Genomic DNA, 16,411 nt, shown 5'->3' with positions numbered 1-16,411 from the left:
TGCTTGAGAGGTTGTCTATGTGGGCAGTGTGTGCTTGACGGGTGGTCTACGCGGGCAATGTGTGCTTGAGGGGTGATCTACGCAGGCAATGTGTGCTTGAAGGGTGGTCTACAAGGGCAGTGTGTGCTTGAAGGGTTTTTTTGCGGGCAATGTGTGCTTGAGGGGTGGTCTACGAGGGCAATGTGTGCTTGAGGGGTTGTCTACGTAGGCAATGTGTGCTTGAGGGGTGATCTATGCGGGCAATGTGTGCTTGAGGGGTGGTTTACGCGGGACGAGTGTGCTTGTGGGGTGATCTACGCGGGCAATGTGTGCTTGAGTAGTGGTCTATGTGGGCAGTGTGTGCTTGAGTAGTGGTCTATGTGGGCAGTGTATGCTTGAGGGGTGGTCTTCTCGGGCAATGTGTGCTTGAGGGGTGGTTTACGTGTGCAATGTTTGCTTGAGGGGTGATTTAAGCGAGCAGTGTATGTTTGAGGTGTGGTCTACGTGGGCAATGTGTGCTTGAGGGATGTTCTACAAGGGCAGTGTGTGCTTGAGGGGTGATTCACGCAGGCAATGTGTGCTTGAGGGGTGGGTTACGCGGGCAATGTGTGCTTGAGGGGTGTTCTACGCAGGCAATGTGTACTTCAGGGGTGATTTACCCGGACAGTGTGTGCTTGAGGGGTGATCTACGCGTTCAGTGAGTGCTTGAGGGTTGGTCTAAATGGGCAGTGAGTGCTTGAGGGGTGGTCTACGCAGGCAATATATGTGCTTGAGGGGTAGTCTACGGAGGCAATATGTGTGCTTGAGGGGTAGCCTAAACAGTCAATATGTGTGTGTAACACGGGGAGGGGTTCTCGAATTATCTTTCCTCCTTTTCCTCCCTCTCTACCCGTATTTTAACTTTTGTTCTCTACCAAGGGACCCCAAAACTTTCACTTGAGCCGACCCCACGCCACGTGGTCTCAAGACGATTACCGACTTGAGATTCTACAACCCGTATGACGTGGACTAGGCTTCTAGCAAAACCCTAGGGTCGCCTTTACGCTGCCACCACCAGACCTTTGCAACGCCAAGCAATGATCGAGGTCTGGATCGATCATGCTAATCTATAACTTTGGGGCTTGATCCCCACTAGTATCCGATACCCTTTGGATCTTAGTGTGGAATAAATTCACAATCAACGGTATAGATGACTTCCGATTTGGTGTTAGAATCGGCGCCCAATTCAACTCTGCCTCGTGGGGACCACGTGACAAGGACCAATTCACATAAATATAACACACACATGGAAATAATAAAAATGCAAATTACTAGCTAATTAATTTATTAAAAGAAAAACTAAAACAAAATCTAAAGAGGAACACTCCCTATCAATTTAACACTCCGTACTTGGCAATGAATTTACTATTCCTATAAATAACAATAGCAACTATACCTCTATGTTGACCAGCTCAGATGTTGGTGCTGGTCTTGGGGGGAGAGGTGAGATGGTTGACCTCCCCCAGTTGATCTCGATCCCACACTGATCTCTCCTCGTCTGATCTTCCCCAGACTAGAGCATTTTATCCTTCTACGATAATCTACGGAGATAATCTACCTTCTATGGGTGATCTACGCGGAAAATGTGTGCTTGAGTGGCCATCTACGCGGGCAATGTGAGCTTGAGTGGTGATCTACGTGGGTAATGTGTGCTTGAGGGGTGGTCTACAGCTGCAGTGTGTGCTTGAGTGGTCATCTACGCAGGCAATGTGTGCTTCAGGGGTGATCTACGCGGGCATTGTGTGCTTGAGGGGTGATCTACGCGGGCAGTGTGTGCTTGTGGGGTTATCTACGCGGGCAGTGTGTGCTTGAGGGACGGTCTACGCAGGTAGTGTGTGCTTGTGGGGTGATCTACGTGCGCATTATTCCACTTACATGAACGTTTAGCATAAGACAATCTTGGGAGTTAATCAAAGATGGAACTGCGCCCTGAATGACCCCAGACGCGTGCTTTAACCCATAAACTATGATATGCTAGTTAATTTAACATGACTTAACCTACATACATCAAAGTGAATGTAGGATTTCTGTAAGACTTGTCGACCCGGTAGGCCGACCGGGGGATCCGGTCGGCCGAGGGACAGCACGCTGGACTTGAGATCCTGTGGTCCCGGGTTCGATCCCGGGCGCTGGCGAGAAACAATGGGCAGAGTTTCTTTCACCCTATGCCCCTGTTACCTAGCAGTAAAATAGGTACCTGGGTGTTAGTCAGCTGTCACGGGCTGCTTCCTGGGGGTGGAGGCCTGGTCGAGGACCGGGCCGCGGGGACACTAAAGCCCCGAAATCATCTCAAGATAACCTCAAGATAACCTGACCCTGAGGCCCCAGACTCGTAGTGGAGTTGGTCTGATCCCGGTGTATATAATCTTTATCATATTATGGTCATATTATGGAACGCATGTGGTGTATCCCGGAACACTGGTTCGATTCCCGTTCTGCACAAAAATAATTCTCATGGAGAAGTAATCCAACTGTGTTAATATTAATTTAATACTTATTTTTTCTGCCAATTTAAAAGAGTTCAAACCGTTGTTAAATAAATGGATAATTGTTTTGAGTTGCGTAAACGAAGTATTGATTGTACTCCGATCATGTAAAACACATTTTATGACTAGTGTAACAGTTAATGTGATCATAATAGCGGGACAATGTTAGAGTAACAACACTCTAAGTCAGCAGGAAGTAATATGACCACTTTGTGACAGGTGACCAACCTCAGAACCATCGCGGTGACGTCATCTGATGTTCTCATCACCTGGTCTGATCAACGCCTCGTCACCAGGTGAGTACTGGTCACCTGGTGTGATGACTACCTCGTCACCAGGTGAGTACTGGTCACCTGGTGTGATGACTACCTCGTCACCAGGTGAGTACTGGTCACCTGGTGTGATGACTACCTCGTCACCAGGTGAGTACTGGTCACCTGGTGTGATGACTACCTCGTCACCAGGTGAGTACTGGTCACCTGGTGTGATGACTACCTCGTCACCAGGTGAGTACTGGTCACCTGGTGTGATGACTACCTCGTCACCAGCACGGCTCCTGGGGTAGACTCCACCACTCTCAATGTTCGCCACACCTGACTTCAAATAAACATATATACACAAGTGATGAGGCCCAGTTGTGTGTGTGTGTGTGCTGGGGCCCAGTTGTGTGTGTGTGTGTGCTGGGGCACAGTTGTGTGTGTGTGTGTGTGTGCTGGGGCCCAGTTGTGTGTGTGTGTGTGCTGGGGCCCAGTTGTGTGTGTGTGTGTGCTGAGGCACAGTTGTGTGTGTGTGTGTGCTGGGGCCCAGTTGTGTGTGTGTGCTGGGGCCCAGTTGTGTGTGTGTGCTGGGGCCCATTTGTGTGTGTGTGCTGGGGCCCAGTTGTGTGTGTGTGCTGGGGCCCAGTTGTGTGTGTGTGTGTGCTGGGGCCCAGTTGTGTGTGTGTGTGCGCTGGGGCCCAGTTGTGTGTGTGTGTGTGCTGGGGCACAGTTGTGTGTGTGTGTGTGCTGGGGCCCAGTTGTGTGTGTGCGTGCTGGGGCCCAGTTGTGTGTGTGTGTGCTGGGGCTCAGTTGTGTGTGTGTGTGTGTGTGTGCTGGGGCCCAGTTGTGTGTGTGTGTGTGTGCTAAGGCCCAGTTGTGTGTGTGTGTGTGTGTGTGCTGGGGCCCAGTTGTGTGTGTGTGTGTGCTGGGGCCAAGTTGTGTGTGTGTGTGCTGGGGCTCAGTTGTGTGTGTGTGTGCTGGGGCCCAGTTGTGTGTGTGTGTGCTGGGGCCCAGTTGTGTGTGAGAGTGTGCTGGGGCCCAGTTGTGTGTAATTACCTAAGTGTAGTTACAGGATGAGAGCTACGCTCGTGGTGTCCCGTCTTCCCAGCACTCTTTGTCATATAACGCTTTGAAACTACTGACGGTCTTGGCCTCCACCACCTTCTCACCTAACTTGTTCCAACCGTCTACCACTCTGTTTGCGAAAGTGAATTTTCTTATATTTCTTCGGCATCTGTGTTTAGCTAATTTAAATCTATGACTTCTTGTTCTTAAAGTTCCAGGTCTCAGGAAATCTTCCCTATCGATTTTATCAATTCCTGTTACTGTTTTGTATGTAGTGATCATATCACCTCTTTTTCTTATGTCTTCTAGTTTTGGCATAATTAATGCCTCTAACCTCTCCTCGTAGCTCTTGCCCTTCAGTTCTGGGAGCCACTTAGTAGCATGTCTTTGCACCTTTTCCAGTTTGTTGATGTGCTTCTTAAGATATCGGCACCACACAACCGCTGCATATTCTAGCTTTGGCCTAACAAAAGTCGTGAACAATTTCTTTAGTATATCGCCATCCATGTATTTAAAAGCAATTCTGAAGTTAGAAATCATGGCATAGGATCCTCGCACAAAATTCCTTATGTGGTCCTCAGGTGATAGTTTTCTATCTAGAAAAACCCCTAAATCTCTTTCTTTATCAGAATTCTTTAAAGATTTCTCACATAATATATAGGTTGTGTGGGGTCTATGTTCTCCTATTCCACATTCCATAACATGGCATTTATTAACATTAAATTTCATTTGCCAAGTGGTGCTCCATATACTTATTTTGTCCAGGTCATCTTGAAGGGCATGACAATCATCTAAGTTTCTTATCCTTCCTATTATCTTAGCATCATCAGCAAACATGTTCATATAATTCTGTATACCAACTGGTAGATCATTTATGTAGACAATAAACATCACTGGTGCAAGAACTGAACCCTGTGGTACTCCCCTTGTGACATTTCTCCAGTCCGATACATTGCCTCTGATCACTGCCCTCATTTTTCTATCAGTCAGAAAATGTTTCATCCATGTTAGAAGGTTACCTGTCACCCCTCCTCCACACACCCCCTGTGTGTGTGCTGGGGCCCAGTTGTGTGTGTGTGTGCTGGGGCCCAGTTGTGTGTGTGTGTCTGCTGGGGCCCAGTTGTGTGTGTGCTGGGGCCCAGTTGTGTGTGTGCTGTGGCCCAGTTGTGTGTGTGTGTGTGTGTGCTGGGGCCAAGTTGTGTGTGTGCTGGGGCCCAGTTGTGTGTGTGCTGGGGCCCAGTTGTGTGTGTGCTGGGGCCCAGTTGTGTGTGTGCTGGGGCCAAGTTTTGTGTGTGTGTGCTGGGGCCCAGTTGTGTGTGTGTGTGTGCTGGGGCCCAGTTGTGTGTGTGTGCTGGGGCCCAGTTGTGTGTGTGCTGGGGCCCAGTTGTGTGTGTGCTGGGGCCCAGTTGTGTGTGTGCTGGGGCCCAGTTGTGTGTGTGTGTGTGTGTGTGCTGGGGCCCAGTTGTGTGTGTGTGTGTGCTGGGGCCAAGTTGTGTGTGCTGGGGCCCAGTTGTGTGTGTGCTGGGGCCCAGTTGTGTGTGTGTGTGTGCTGGGGCCCAGTTGTGTGTGTGTGTGTATGTTATTACCTAAGTGTAGTTACAGGATGAGAGCTAAGCTCGTGGTGTCCCGTCTTCCCAGCACTCTTTGTCATATAACGCTTTGAAACTACTGACGGTCTTGGCCTCCACCACCTTCTCACCTAACTTGTTCCAACCGTCTACCACTCTGTTTGCGAAAGTGAATTTTCTTATATTTCTTCGGCATCTGTGTTTAGCTAGTTTAAATCAATGACCTCTTGTTCTTAAAGTTCCAGGTCTCAGGAAATCTTCCCAATCGATTTTATCAATTCCTGTTACTATTTTGAATGTAGTGATCATATCACCTCTTTTTCTTCTGTCTTCTAGTTTTGGCATATTTAATGCTTCTAACCTCTCTTCGTAGCTCTTGCCCATCAGTTCTGGGAGCCACTTAGTAGCATGTCTCTGCACCTTTTCCAGTTTGTTGATGTGCTTCTTAAGATATGGGCACCACACAACCGCTGCATATTCTAGGTTTGGCCTAACAAAAGTCGTGAACAATTTCTTTAGTATATCGCCATCCATGTATTTAAAAGCAATTCTGAAGTTAGAAAGCGTGGCATAGGATCCTCGCACAATATTCCTTATGTGGTCCTCAGGTGATAGTTTTCTATCTAGAACCACCCCTAAATCTCTTTCTTTATCAGAATTCTTTAAAGATTTCTCACATAATATATAGGTTGTGTGGGGTCTATGTTCTCCTATTCCACATTCCATAACATGGCATTTATTAACACTAAATTCCATTTGCCAAGTGTTGCTCCATATGCTTATTTTGTCCATGTCATCTTGAATGGCATGAAAATCATCTAAGTTTCTTATCCTTCCTATTATCTTAGCATCATTAGCAAACATGTTCATATAATTCTGTATACTATCTTGAGGTTATCTTGAGATGATTTCGGGGCTTTAGTGTTCCCGCGGCCCAGTCCTCGACCAGGCCTCCACTCCCAGGAAGCAGCCTGTGACAGCTGACTAACACTCAGGTACCTATTTTACTGCTAGGTAATAGGGGGCATAGGGTGAAAGAAACTCTGCCTATTGTTTCTCGCCGGCGTCCGGGATCGAACCCGAGACCACAGGATCATAAGTCCAGCGTGCTGTCTGCTCGGCATACCGGCTCCCACATCATGTGGACCAAGATAAGATGTATTAGGCCTTGATGGCTTGGATAACTCAGCTCAGGTTAGGTTCTTTTGTTATACTATATTTCCATTTTTTCAATGCTATTTAGGCTAATTCAATAATACAGAACATGATCTTTTCAGGGGGTCCAGCAGTAAAATTGTTGTACATTTGACCAAATAGTTGATATATATACTATCAATTTAGGAGAATGAGCTGATAATTATATTATAGTCCCTTTAGAAGATAATTACATGTAGTTTTACCACACGAATCTATTAAAATACTGTACATATCAAAATAAGTGAAATATTATTTATCATAAAACTAACTGGCGGATCAATTGTGTAGACAATAAACATCACTGGTGCAAGAACTGAACCCTATGGCACTCCACCTGTGACATTTCTCCAGTCCGATACATTGCCTCTGATCACTGCCCTCATTTATCTAGCAGTCAGAAAAATTTTCATCCTTGTTAGAAGCTTACCTGTCACCCCTCCTCCACACACCCCCTGTGTGTGTGTGTGCTGGGCCCCATTTGTGTGTGTGTGTGCTGGGGCCCAGTTGTGTGTGCTGCTGTAACGGGGGGTGGGGGGAAATGGCTCTCTCTTGTCCATTATTCCAACCCCCAGTTAACTAACGAGGCCGGGGGAAACAGCTCTCTTTAGTCCGTTATCCCGTCCCCAGTTAGCTAACTATTCTAGAGCATTCCCAGAGTTCCTAAGGCAACCTCTCTCGTTCAACACCTTGTAACCTAGGTATTTGACTACCTAGGTGCTAAGACTACAAGGCGCCGTAACTTGATCAGCTACCCGAAAACTTTAGAGAGAACTCTAGAACACAGTTCACTGCCACAACCGCATAAGAGAAAAGAAAGGGAAGAAATGAATAGTGAAGTAATTAGTAAGGGTTTGGGGTGAGAGAGGTAGAGAGGTGGGAGGAGCGAGGAGGGTCATTAGCTGAAAGTGAGAGTTTGGAGAGGGGTGGAGGAAGAGGTGTAAATATGTAGAAGTAGAAAAGTAGATAGCAGAAGTAGAAATAGGAAATGCTGCCACCATCCATTCATGATCATTACATACAAGACAAGGAATGGAACTTGTCTGTATTACAATATTCTCAAAAGATGTTATTACCATGTATCAACTCCAAACATGAACTCAATAATATCATGAAACCAGTAATCACAGAGGCTTTCTCCCCTCAACTCAAAGCTCTAGGGAACAAAGTTAAAGACAATTTAAAATAATAAATTCATAATTATATTTCATATGAAGTATCATACTTTAAGCAATTCAAATGTTCAAGAAATATGCAAAGTGAGTCATCATCCAAGAATTTGAGAACCCTACAACTGACTGCCCCTGATCATCACACAACATGTAAACACGACCAAGTCACCTTCATGTTCAACTCACCAAGTGTCTGCCTATAGCTGGATAGAGGGGGGGGGGAGCCTGCAGCTGTCAGGCAGCGCCACCCCCGTCCGACCGACAGCCTGTCTTGTCTGTTGTCCTCTGCTCTGCTGCCTGGTCTATCTTGTTAATGCTCCCGAATCGATAGCTCTCCGAGTATATATTGGGAAACCTAGTAGCTAACTCCGCCCACAAGTAGATAGCCTCCGGCTCTCTACCAAGCCACTCCTTGAACGTCGGCATGTTTGAAGGCCAATTATCAGATTAGCAGAGGCAAGGTGAAGTTCTCATGGGTGACCTCAGGTCACTTGGTGGTCATTAACTCTTACAGGTGTGAGATTCAGGCCGCCCAAACTGGCGCCTCTCATATCCTTGTTTCTGACTCATGTATCTTTATGTATGTATTAAATAAAACTAAACCAAACACTTTTACAGTGTTACATCTCCCTTTCTCCCTGAAATATAGTTTTTGCAACACTGCTAAAGCAAGCTAGCTGTGTGCAACAACTTTATTAACTGAAAAAAAATACATCCTAGCTAAACAAATATACATCATCCTACTCTAAAGAATTAAATATGTAGACCGACGTCCATTGTCTCTGGCTGGGCGCCGTCACTGCTAGGTCTTGTAGATAGTCCTGTACCACATTTCTTCAACACAACTGCCTCCGTCGCTTCTCCATCGTTAACGCACAACAACCCTTGGTCAACCAGGTAGCCGTTATTACTTGAACTGCGCACAGGACCGTGGAATTCGGTTGTCCCAGCTGATCTGTAATTGGCCCTCCGTCAGTCACCATGAGAGACGTATTTTGGGGTTCTTCACAGCTACAGGGACTACAAGTTTCAAGACCTCCATATAGTTGCCACCGTAGAAATCCCATCCTACTTCTTTCCTCCCTGTTGCTCCAGCACGCCTCCTTCAGAGAGCCACTTCTAACAGTCACATCAAGTCCGCACGACACAGGAGGAATCACTCAACAGAGCAACATGCTTGCAGGAGGGGCGGCCAGTTAAGACAAATGATCCTGTTTTGCAATTACGCTCCATGCAATGATCCTGACACCAGCAAGGGACACTAGGCATCGTGTCTCACTCAGCTTGGTCTTATCTTCTCCTCTTCTTTCTTCTCTCTTCTCCTCTTCTTTCTTCTCTCTTCTCCTCTTCTTTCTTCTCTCTTCTCCTCTTCTTTCTTCTCTCTTCTTTCTTCTCTCTTCCTCCTCCCATGGGTCTTTGACAAGCGACCTGGGGTCCATTGGGGTCCGTTCGTCCTGGGGTTCATCCTGGGTAGACCGATGTTGGTGGGACAGACTGGAGTCATTGTTGCTCCTCTTCCATCTTTACTGGGTTGTCTGGGGTCGTCTGCAGAACGACCTGGGGTCCACTGGGGATCCGTCCATCTTGGGGTCCACTGGGGATCCATCCGTCTTGGGGTCCACTGGGGTCTGTCCATCCTGGGGTCCACTGGGTAGACCAATGTTGACCGACCGAGAGGGCTGCATCTTGGGAGTCCCCCGGGGTGATGGTGGTGGTGGTGGAGCCATGACATCCATGCTCTGGCTCCGACCTGGGAATGAACATAAAGGCAACAGTACCCGTGTTCCAATCTGTTGTGTGACCCTGTAGTTTGTATAGGGTTTACACAGTCCACTCATAATGCTCTCCTCCTGGCAACGACTACACTCAAATTTTAATAATCCAATTAACTCTGAATGATATTGACTTGGTGGAACATAAGACAGTACTAGAGTAAAGTTAGAGAAGAGAGAATAAGGTCATCACTACTTTTAATTTGTCACTAAACGAATATCCACAAAAAATAATCAATACTAATAGACAAAACACTAGCCTAACTTAACTGTACCATACTAAATTAGCCGTTACTCCCACCCTTAACCTACAGCCACCTACGTGACCCAGAGTGTTTCCCTCGCTTCTCCGCGGGTCAACAACTCAAAACTTTTGCCACCCCTGTGACCAGACTATCTAACGTCGAGCGTCCTCAACGTGAAGTCTACTGACATACTAAGCCTCCCCCTAGTATGCTGTACAGAACCAGTACACCTCAGGTTATTGCATTCAAATGGAGTAAAACAGTCGATCGCAATAATCTGAGCAGAACCACCACTTAAAACTACTTAAGAACTACACCTGCCACTCCCCAACTGACCTGGCAACCAGCGAAGACTGGGTCTCCCCCTGGGACATGCGTGGTCACCTGTCACACTCAGCTGACCTGCACTACCACCAACCGCTAAGTTCCCAAATCACCAAATATTATCACTAACATAAATCACTACACACGCAAGTTCTGGTGAACATTCCCAGAACTTCACAAAACTCACAAAATCACTAGAACACAATGCCAGAGAATCACTATCTCCTAACCTGAAAAAACTCGCTAAATCGCGAATATTAAACACCTGTCAAGATCTCCCTGATAGCGCCTGAGCGACTAAAGATACGTGGGACTGAACAATGTTAAATGAACACCACCTACCTACAACATTGTTCAACACCGCTGCCAACATTGTAACGGGGGGTTGGGGAAATAGCTCTCTCTTGTCCATCATTCCAACCCCCAGGTAACTAACGAGGCCGGGGGAAACAGCTCTCTTTAGTCCGTTATCCCGTCCCCAGTTAGCTAACTATTCTAGAGCACTCCCAGAGTTCCTAAGGCAACCTCTCTCGTTTAACACCTTGTAACCTAGGTATTTGACTACCTAGGTGCTAAGACTACAAGACTACAAACTTGATCAGCTACCCGAAAACTTTAGAGAGAACTCTAGAACACAGTTCACTGCCACAACCGCATAGGAGAAAAGAAAGGGAAGAAATGAATAGTGAAGTAATTAGTAAGGGTTTGGGGTGAGAGAGGTAGAGAGGTGGGAGGAGTGAGGGGGGGTCACTAGCTGAAAGTGAGAGTTTGGAGAGGGGTGGAGGAAGAGGTGTAAATAGGTAGAAGTAGAAAAGTAGATAGTAGAAGTAGAAATAGGAAATGCTGCCACCATCCATTCATGCTCATTAGATACAAGACAAGGAATGGAACTTGTCTGTATTACAATATTCTCAAAAGATGTTATTACCATGTATCAACTCCAAACATGAACTCATTAATATCATGAAACCAGTAATCACAGCGGCTTTCTCCCCTCAACTCAAAGCTCTAGGGATCAAAGTTAAAGACAATTTAAAATAATAAATTCATAATTATATTTCATATGAAGTATCATACTTTAAGCAATTCAAATGTTCAAGAAATATGCAAAGTGAGTCATCATCCAAGAATTTGAGAACCCTACAACTGACTGCCCCTGATCATCACACAACATATGTAAACACGACCAAGTCACCTTCATGTTCAACTCACCAAGTGTCTGCCTATAGCTGGATAGAGGGGACGGGGGGGGGAGCCTGCAGCTGTCAGGCAGCGTCACCCCCCTCCGACCGACAGCCTGTCTCGGCTGTTGTCCTCCTCTGCTCTGCTACCTGGTCTATCTTGTTAATGCTCCCGAATCGATAGCTCTCCGAGTATATATTGGGAAACCTAGTAGCTAACTCCGCCCACAAGTAGATAGCCTCCGGCTCTCTACCAAGCCACTCCTTAAAAGTCGGCATGTTTGAAGGCCAAATATCAGATTAGCAGAGGCAAGGTGAAGTTCTCATGGGTGACCTCAGGTCACTTGGTGGTCATTAACTCTTAGAGGTGTGAGATTCAGGCTGACCAAACTGGCGCCTCTCAAATCCTTGTTTCTGACTCATGTATCTCTATGTATGTATTAAATAAAACTAAACCAAACACTTTTACAGTGTTACACTGGGGCCCAGTTGTGTGTGTGTGTGTGCTGGGGCACAGCTGTGTGTGTGTGTGTGTGTGCTGGGGCCCAGTTGTGTGTGTGTGTGCTGGGGCCAAGTTGTGTGTGTGTGTGCTAGGACCCAGTTGTGTGTGTGTGTGCAGGGGCCCAGTTGTGTGTGTGTGTGTGCAGGGGGCCCAGTTGTGTGTGTGTGCTGGAGTCCAGTTGTGTGTGTGCTGGGGCCAAGTTGTGTGTGTGTGCAGGGACCCAATTGTGTGTGAGTGTGCTAGGGCCCAGTTGTGTGTGAGTTTGGGACCAGTTGTGTGTGTGCTGGAGCCCAGTTGTGTGTGTGCTGGGGCCCAGTTGTGTGTGTGTGTGTGTGCAGAGGCCCAGTTGTGTGTGTGTGTGTGTGTGCAGGGGCCCAGTTGTGTGTGTATGTGTGTGTGCAGGGGCCCAGTTGTGTGTGTGTGCTGGGGTTCAGTTGTGTGTGTGTGCTGGGGCCCAATTGTGTATGAGTGTGCTTGGGCCCAATTCTGTGTGAGTTTGGGCCCAGTTGTGTGTGTGCTAGGGCCGAGTTGTGTGTGTGCTGGGGCCCAGTTGTGTGTGTGCTGGGGCCCAGTTGTGTGTGTGCTGGAGCCCAGTTGTGTTTGTGTGTTGGGGCCCAGCTGTGTGTGTGCTGGGGACCAGTTGTGTGTGTGTGTTGGGGCCCAGTTGAGTGTGTGCTGGGGCCCAGTTGTGTGTGTGCTGGGGCCCAGTTGTGTGTGTGATGGGGCCCAGTTGTGTGTGTGTTGGAGCCCAGTTGTGCGTGTGTTGGGGGCCCAGTTGTGTGTGTGTATGTTTTGGGGCCCAGTTGTGTGTGTGCTGGAGCCCAGTTGTGTGTGTGCTGGAGCCCAGTTGCGTGTGTGTTTTGGGGCCCAGTTGGGTGTGTGCTGGGGCCCAGTTGTGTGTGTGTGTTGGGGCCCAGTTATGTGTGTGTGTTGGGACCCAGTTGTGTGTGTGTGCAGGGGCCCAGTTGTGTGTGTGTGTGTGTTGGGGCCCAGTTGTGCGTGTGTGTGTTAGGGGCCCAGTTCTGTGTGTGCTGGGGCCCAGTTGTGTGTTTGTGTAGGGGCCCAGTTGTGTGTGTGTGTGTGTTGGGGCCCAGTTGTGTGTATGTGTGTTTTGGGGCCCAGTTGTGTGTGTGTGTGTGTTGGAGCCCAGTTGTGTGTGAGTGTGTGTGTGTGTGTTGGGGCCCAGTTGTGTGTATGTGTGTTTTGGGGCCCAGTTGTGTGTGTGTGTGTGTTGGAGCCCAGTTGTGTGTTAGTGTGTGTGTGTGTGTTGGAGCCCAGTTGTGTGTGAGTGTGTGTGTGTGTGCTGGGGCCCAGTTGTGTGTAAGTGTGTGTTGGGGCCCAGTTGTGTGTGTGTGTGCTGGGCCCAGTTGTGTGTGTGTGTGTGTGTGCCGGGGCCCAGTTGTGTGTGTGTGCTGGGGCCCAGTTGTGTGTGTGTGTGATGGGGCCCAGTTGTGTGAGTGTGTGTGTGCTGGGGCACAGTTGTGTGTGTGTGTGCCGGGGCCCAGTTGTATGTGTGTGCTGGGGCCCAGTTGTGTGTGTTTGTGCTGGGGCCTAGTTGTATGTGTGTGTGTGTGTGCTGGGGCCCAGTTGTGTGTGTTTGTGCTGGGGCCTAGTTGTATGTGTGTGTGTGCTGGGGCCCAGTATTGTGTGTGTGTGTGTGCTGGGGCCCAGTTGTGTGTGTGTTTGTGTGCTGGGGCATAGTTGTGTGTGTGTGTGTGCCGGGGCCCAGTTGTATGTGTGTGCTGGGGCCCAGTTGTGTGTATTTGTGCTGGGGCCTAATTGTATGTGTGTGTGTGTGCTGGGGACCAGTTGTGTGTGTTTGTGCTGGGGCCTAGTTGTATGTGTGTGTGTGCTGGGGCCCAGTTTTGTGTGTTTGTGTGCAAGGGTCCAGTTATGTGTGTGTGTGTTGGGGCCCAGTTGTGTGTGTGTGTTGCGACCCAGTTGTGTATGTGTGTTGGGGCCCAGTTGTGTGTGTGTTGGGGCACAGTTGTGTGTGTGTTGGGGCCCTGTTGTGTGTGTGTGTGTGTTGGGGCCCAGTTGTGTGTGTGAGTGTTAGGGCCCAGTTCTGTGTGTGCTGCGGCCCAATTGTGTGTGTGTGTTGGGGCCCAGTTGTGTGTATGTGTGTTTTGGGGCCCAGTTGTGTGTGTGTGTTGGAGCCCAGTTGTGTGTGTGTGTGTGTGTGTGTGTGTTGGGGCCCAGTTGTGTGTGTGTGTTGGGGCCCAGTTGTGTGTGTGTGTGTTGGGGCCCAGTTGTGTGTGTGCGTGTGTTGGGGCCCAGTTGTGTATGTGTGTTGGAGCCCAGTTGTGTGTGTGTGTGTGTGTGCTGGGGCCCAGTTGTGTGTGTGTGTGTGTTGGAGCCCAGTTGTGTGTGAGTGTGTGTGTGTGTGTTGGAGCCCAGTTGTGTGTGAGTGTGTGTGTGTGTGCTGGGGCCCAGTTGTGTGTAAGTGTGTGTTGGGGCCCAGTTGTGTGTGTGTGCTGGGCCCAGTTGTGTGTGTGTGTGTGTGTGTGCCGGGGCCCAGTTGTGTGTGTGTGCTGGGGCCCAGTTGTGTGTGTGTGATGGGGCCCAGTTGTGTGAGTGTGTGTGTGCTGGGGCACAGTTGTGTGTGTGTGTGCCGGGGCCCAGTTGTATGTGTGTGCTGGGGCCCAGTTGTGTGTGTTTGTGCTGGGGCCTAGTTGTATGTGTGTGTGTGTGTGCTGGGGCCCAGTTGTGTGTGTTTGTGCTGGGGCCTAGTTGTATGTGTGTGTGTGCTGGGGCCCAGTATTGTGTGTGTGTGTGTGCTGGGGCCCAGTTGTGTGTGTGTTTGTGTGCTGGGGCATAGTTGTGTGTGTGTGTGTGCCGGGGCCCAGTTGTATGTGTGTGCTGGGGCCCAGTTGTGTGTATTTGTGCTGGGGCCTAATTGTATGTGTGTGTTTGTGCTGGGGACCAGTTGTGTGTGTTTGTGCTGGGGCCTAGTTGTATGTGTGTGTGTGCTGGGGCCCAGTTGTGTGTGTTTGTGTGCTAGGGTCCAGTTATGTGTGTGTGTGTTGGGGCCCAGTTGTGTGTGTGTGTTGCGACTCAGTTGTGTATGTGTGTTGGGGCCCAGTTGTGTGTGTGTTGGGGCACAGTTGTGTGTGTGTTGGGGCCCAGTTGTGTGTGTGTGTGTGTTGGGGCCCAGTTGTGTGTGTGAGTGTTAGGGCCCAGTTCTGTGTGTGCTGCGGCCCAGTTGTGTGTGTGTGTTGGGGCCCAGTTGTGTGTATGTGTGTTTTGGGGCCCAGTTGTGTGTGTGTGTTGGAGCCCAGTTGTGTGTGTGTGTGTGTGTGTGTGTGTGTGTGTGTGTGTGTTGGGGCCCAGTTGTGTGTGTGTGTTGGGGCCCAGTTGTGTGTGTGTGTGTTGGGGCCCAGTTGTGTGTGTGCGTGTGTTGGAGCCCAGTTGAGTATGTGTGTTGGAGCCCAGTTGTGTGTGTGTGTGTGTGTGCTGGGGCCCAGTTGTGTGTGTGTGTGTTGGGGCCCAGTTGTGGGCGTGTGTGCAGGGGCCCAGTTGTGGGCGTGTGTGCATGGGCCCAGTTGTGTGTGTGTGTTGGGGCCCAGTTGTGTGTGTGTGTGCTTGGGCCCAGTTGTATGTGTGTGTGTGCAGGGGCCCAGTTGTGTGTGTGTGTACTCACCTAGTTGTACTCACCTAGTTGTGTTTGCGGGGGTTGAGCTCTGGCTCTTTGGTCCCGCCTCTCAACCGTCAATCAACAGGTGTACAGATTCCTGAGCCTATCGGGCTCTGTCATATCTACACTTGAAACTGTGTATGGAGTCAGCCTCCACCACATCACTTCCTAATGCATTCCATTTGTCAACCACTCTGACACTAAAAAAGTTCTTTCTAATATCTCTGTGGCTCATTTGGGCACTCAGTTTCCACCTGTGTCCCCTTGTGCGTGTTCCCCTTGTGTTAAATAGACTGTCTTTATCTACCCTATCAATTCCCTTCAGAATCTTGAATGTGGTGACTGTCACCTATCGTTCGTTACGGCTCGTGACCCTACAGCAGCCAAGCTTTAATTACGTCTAGGGATACCACTGCTGCTCTCTAAAGCGGGTCACCAGTATAACCCCGTGAATGATAACAGGCTAAGACTTAAAAGTATTTCTCCCTTAGGACTGAAAAATTATACATATAACTTATAATATATATATTCAAACAGTATAATATAAAAACACAGATGGTAAAGTTAACTTATACAACAAACCAAAAGTATTGTCATCTCACTTAATATAATATAATAAAATATGGCACAACATGAATGTTACAGACTTATCTCCCACATGTTATTCCTTCGAGTCCCGTTCAGCTACTGAACTCTCGCTCTGTCACTACCCAAATTCTCACCTCCCGTCTGCCTCATCCCAGGATGAGGGATGGAAACTAAGGACTTTTTAATATTTAAAACTAATTGAACAACCACTTGTTCTCAAAACACATAAGACTGCAAATTACATATAATAGTTACTTACAAAATATATAAGTACAATGCCACCTGTTTAATTGCAGAAAATAAACAATTATATAAACTAAATAAAAGTGACATCTGGAACTCCCAACTGAACAGGTCCAGCTTTCCCGAATTTAACAGGTATTAGACGTGTGCAAAGCAACCGCG

General features: G+C 48.4%; 1 protein-coding gene across 1 annotated transcript in view; it reads left to right on the top strand.

The window, feature by feature from the left end:
- LOC138349804 (alpha-L-iduronidase-like) overlaps positions 1-16,411 on the top strand; it is a 263,452-nt gene that overhangs the window by 130,823 nt on the left and 116,218 nt on the right. The window contains exon 3 of the mRNA XM_069313094.1: positions 2,724-2,800. Coding sequence (XP_069169195.1) covers positions 2,724-2,800 — 77 coding nt within the window. The remainder of the gene's footprint in view (positions 1-2,723; positions 2,801-16,411) is intronic.

This window comes from Procambarus clarkii, chromosome 74 (assembly GCF_040958095.1).
Source record: "Procambarus clarkii isolate CNS0578487 chromosome 74, FALCON_Pclarkii_2.0, whole genome shotgun sequence".
NCBI classification, from domain to species: Eukaryota; Metazoa; Arthropoda; class Malacostraca; order Decapoda; family Cambaridae; genus Procambarus; species Procambarus clarkii.
Note: the sequence above shows the minus strand (reverse complement) of the source record. Positions and strands in the feature narration are given on the sequence as shown.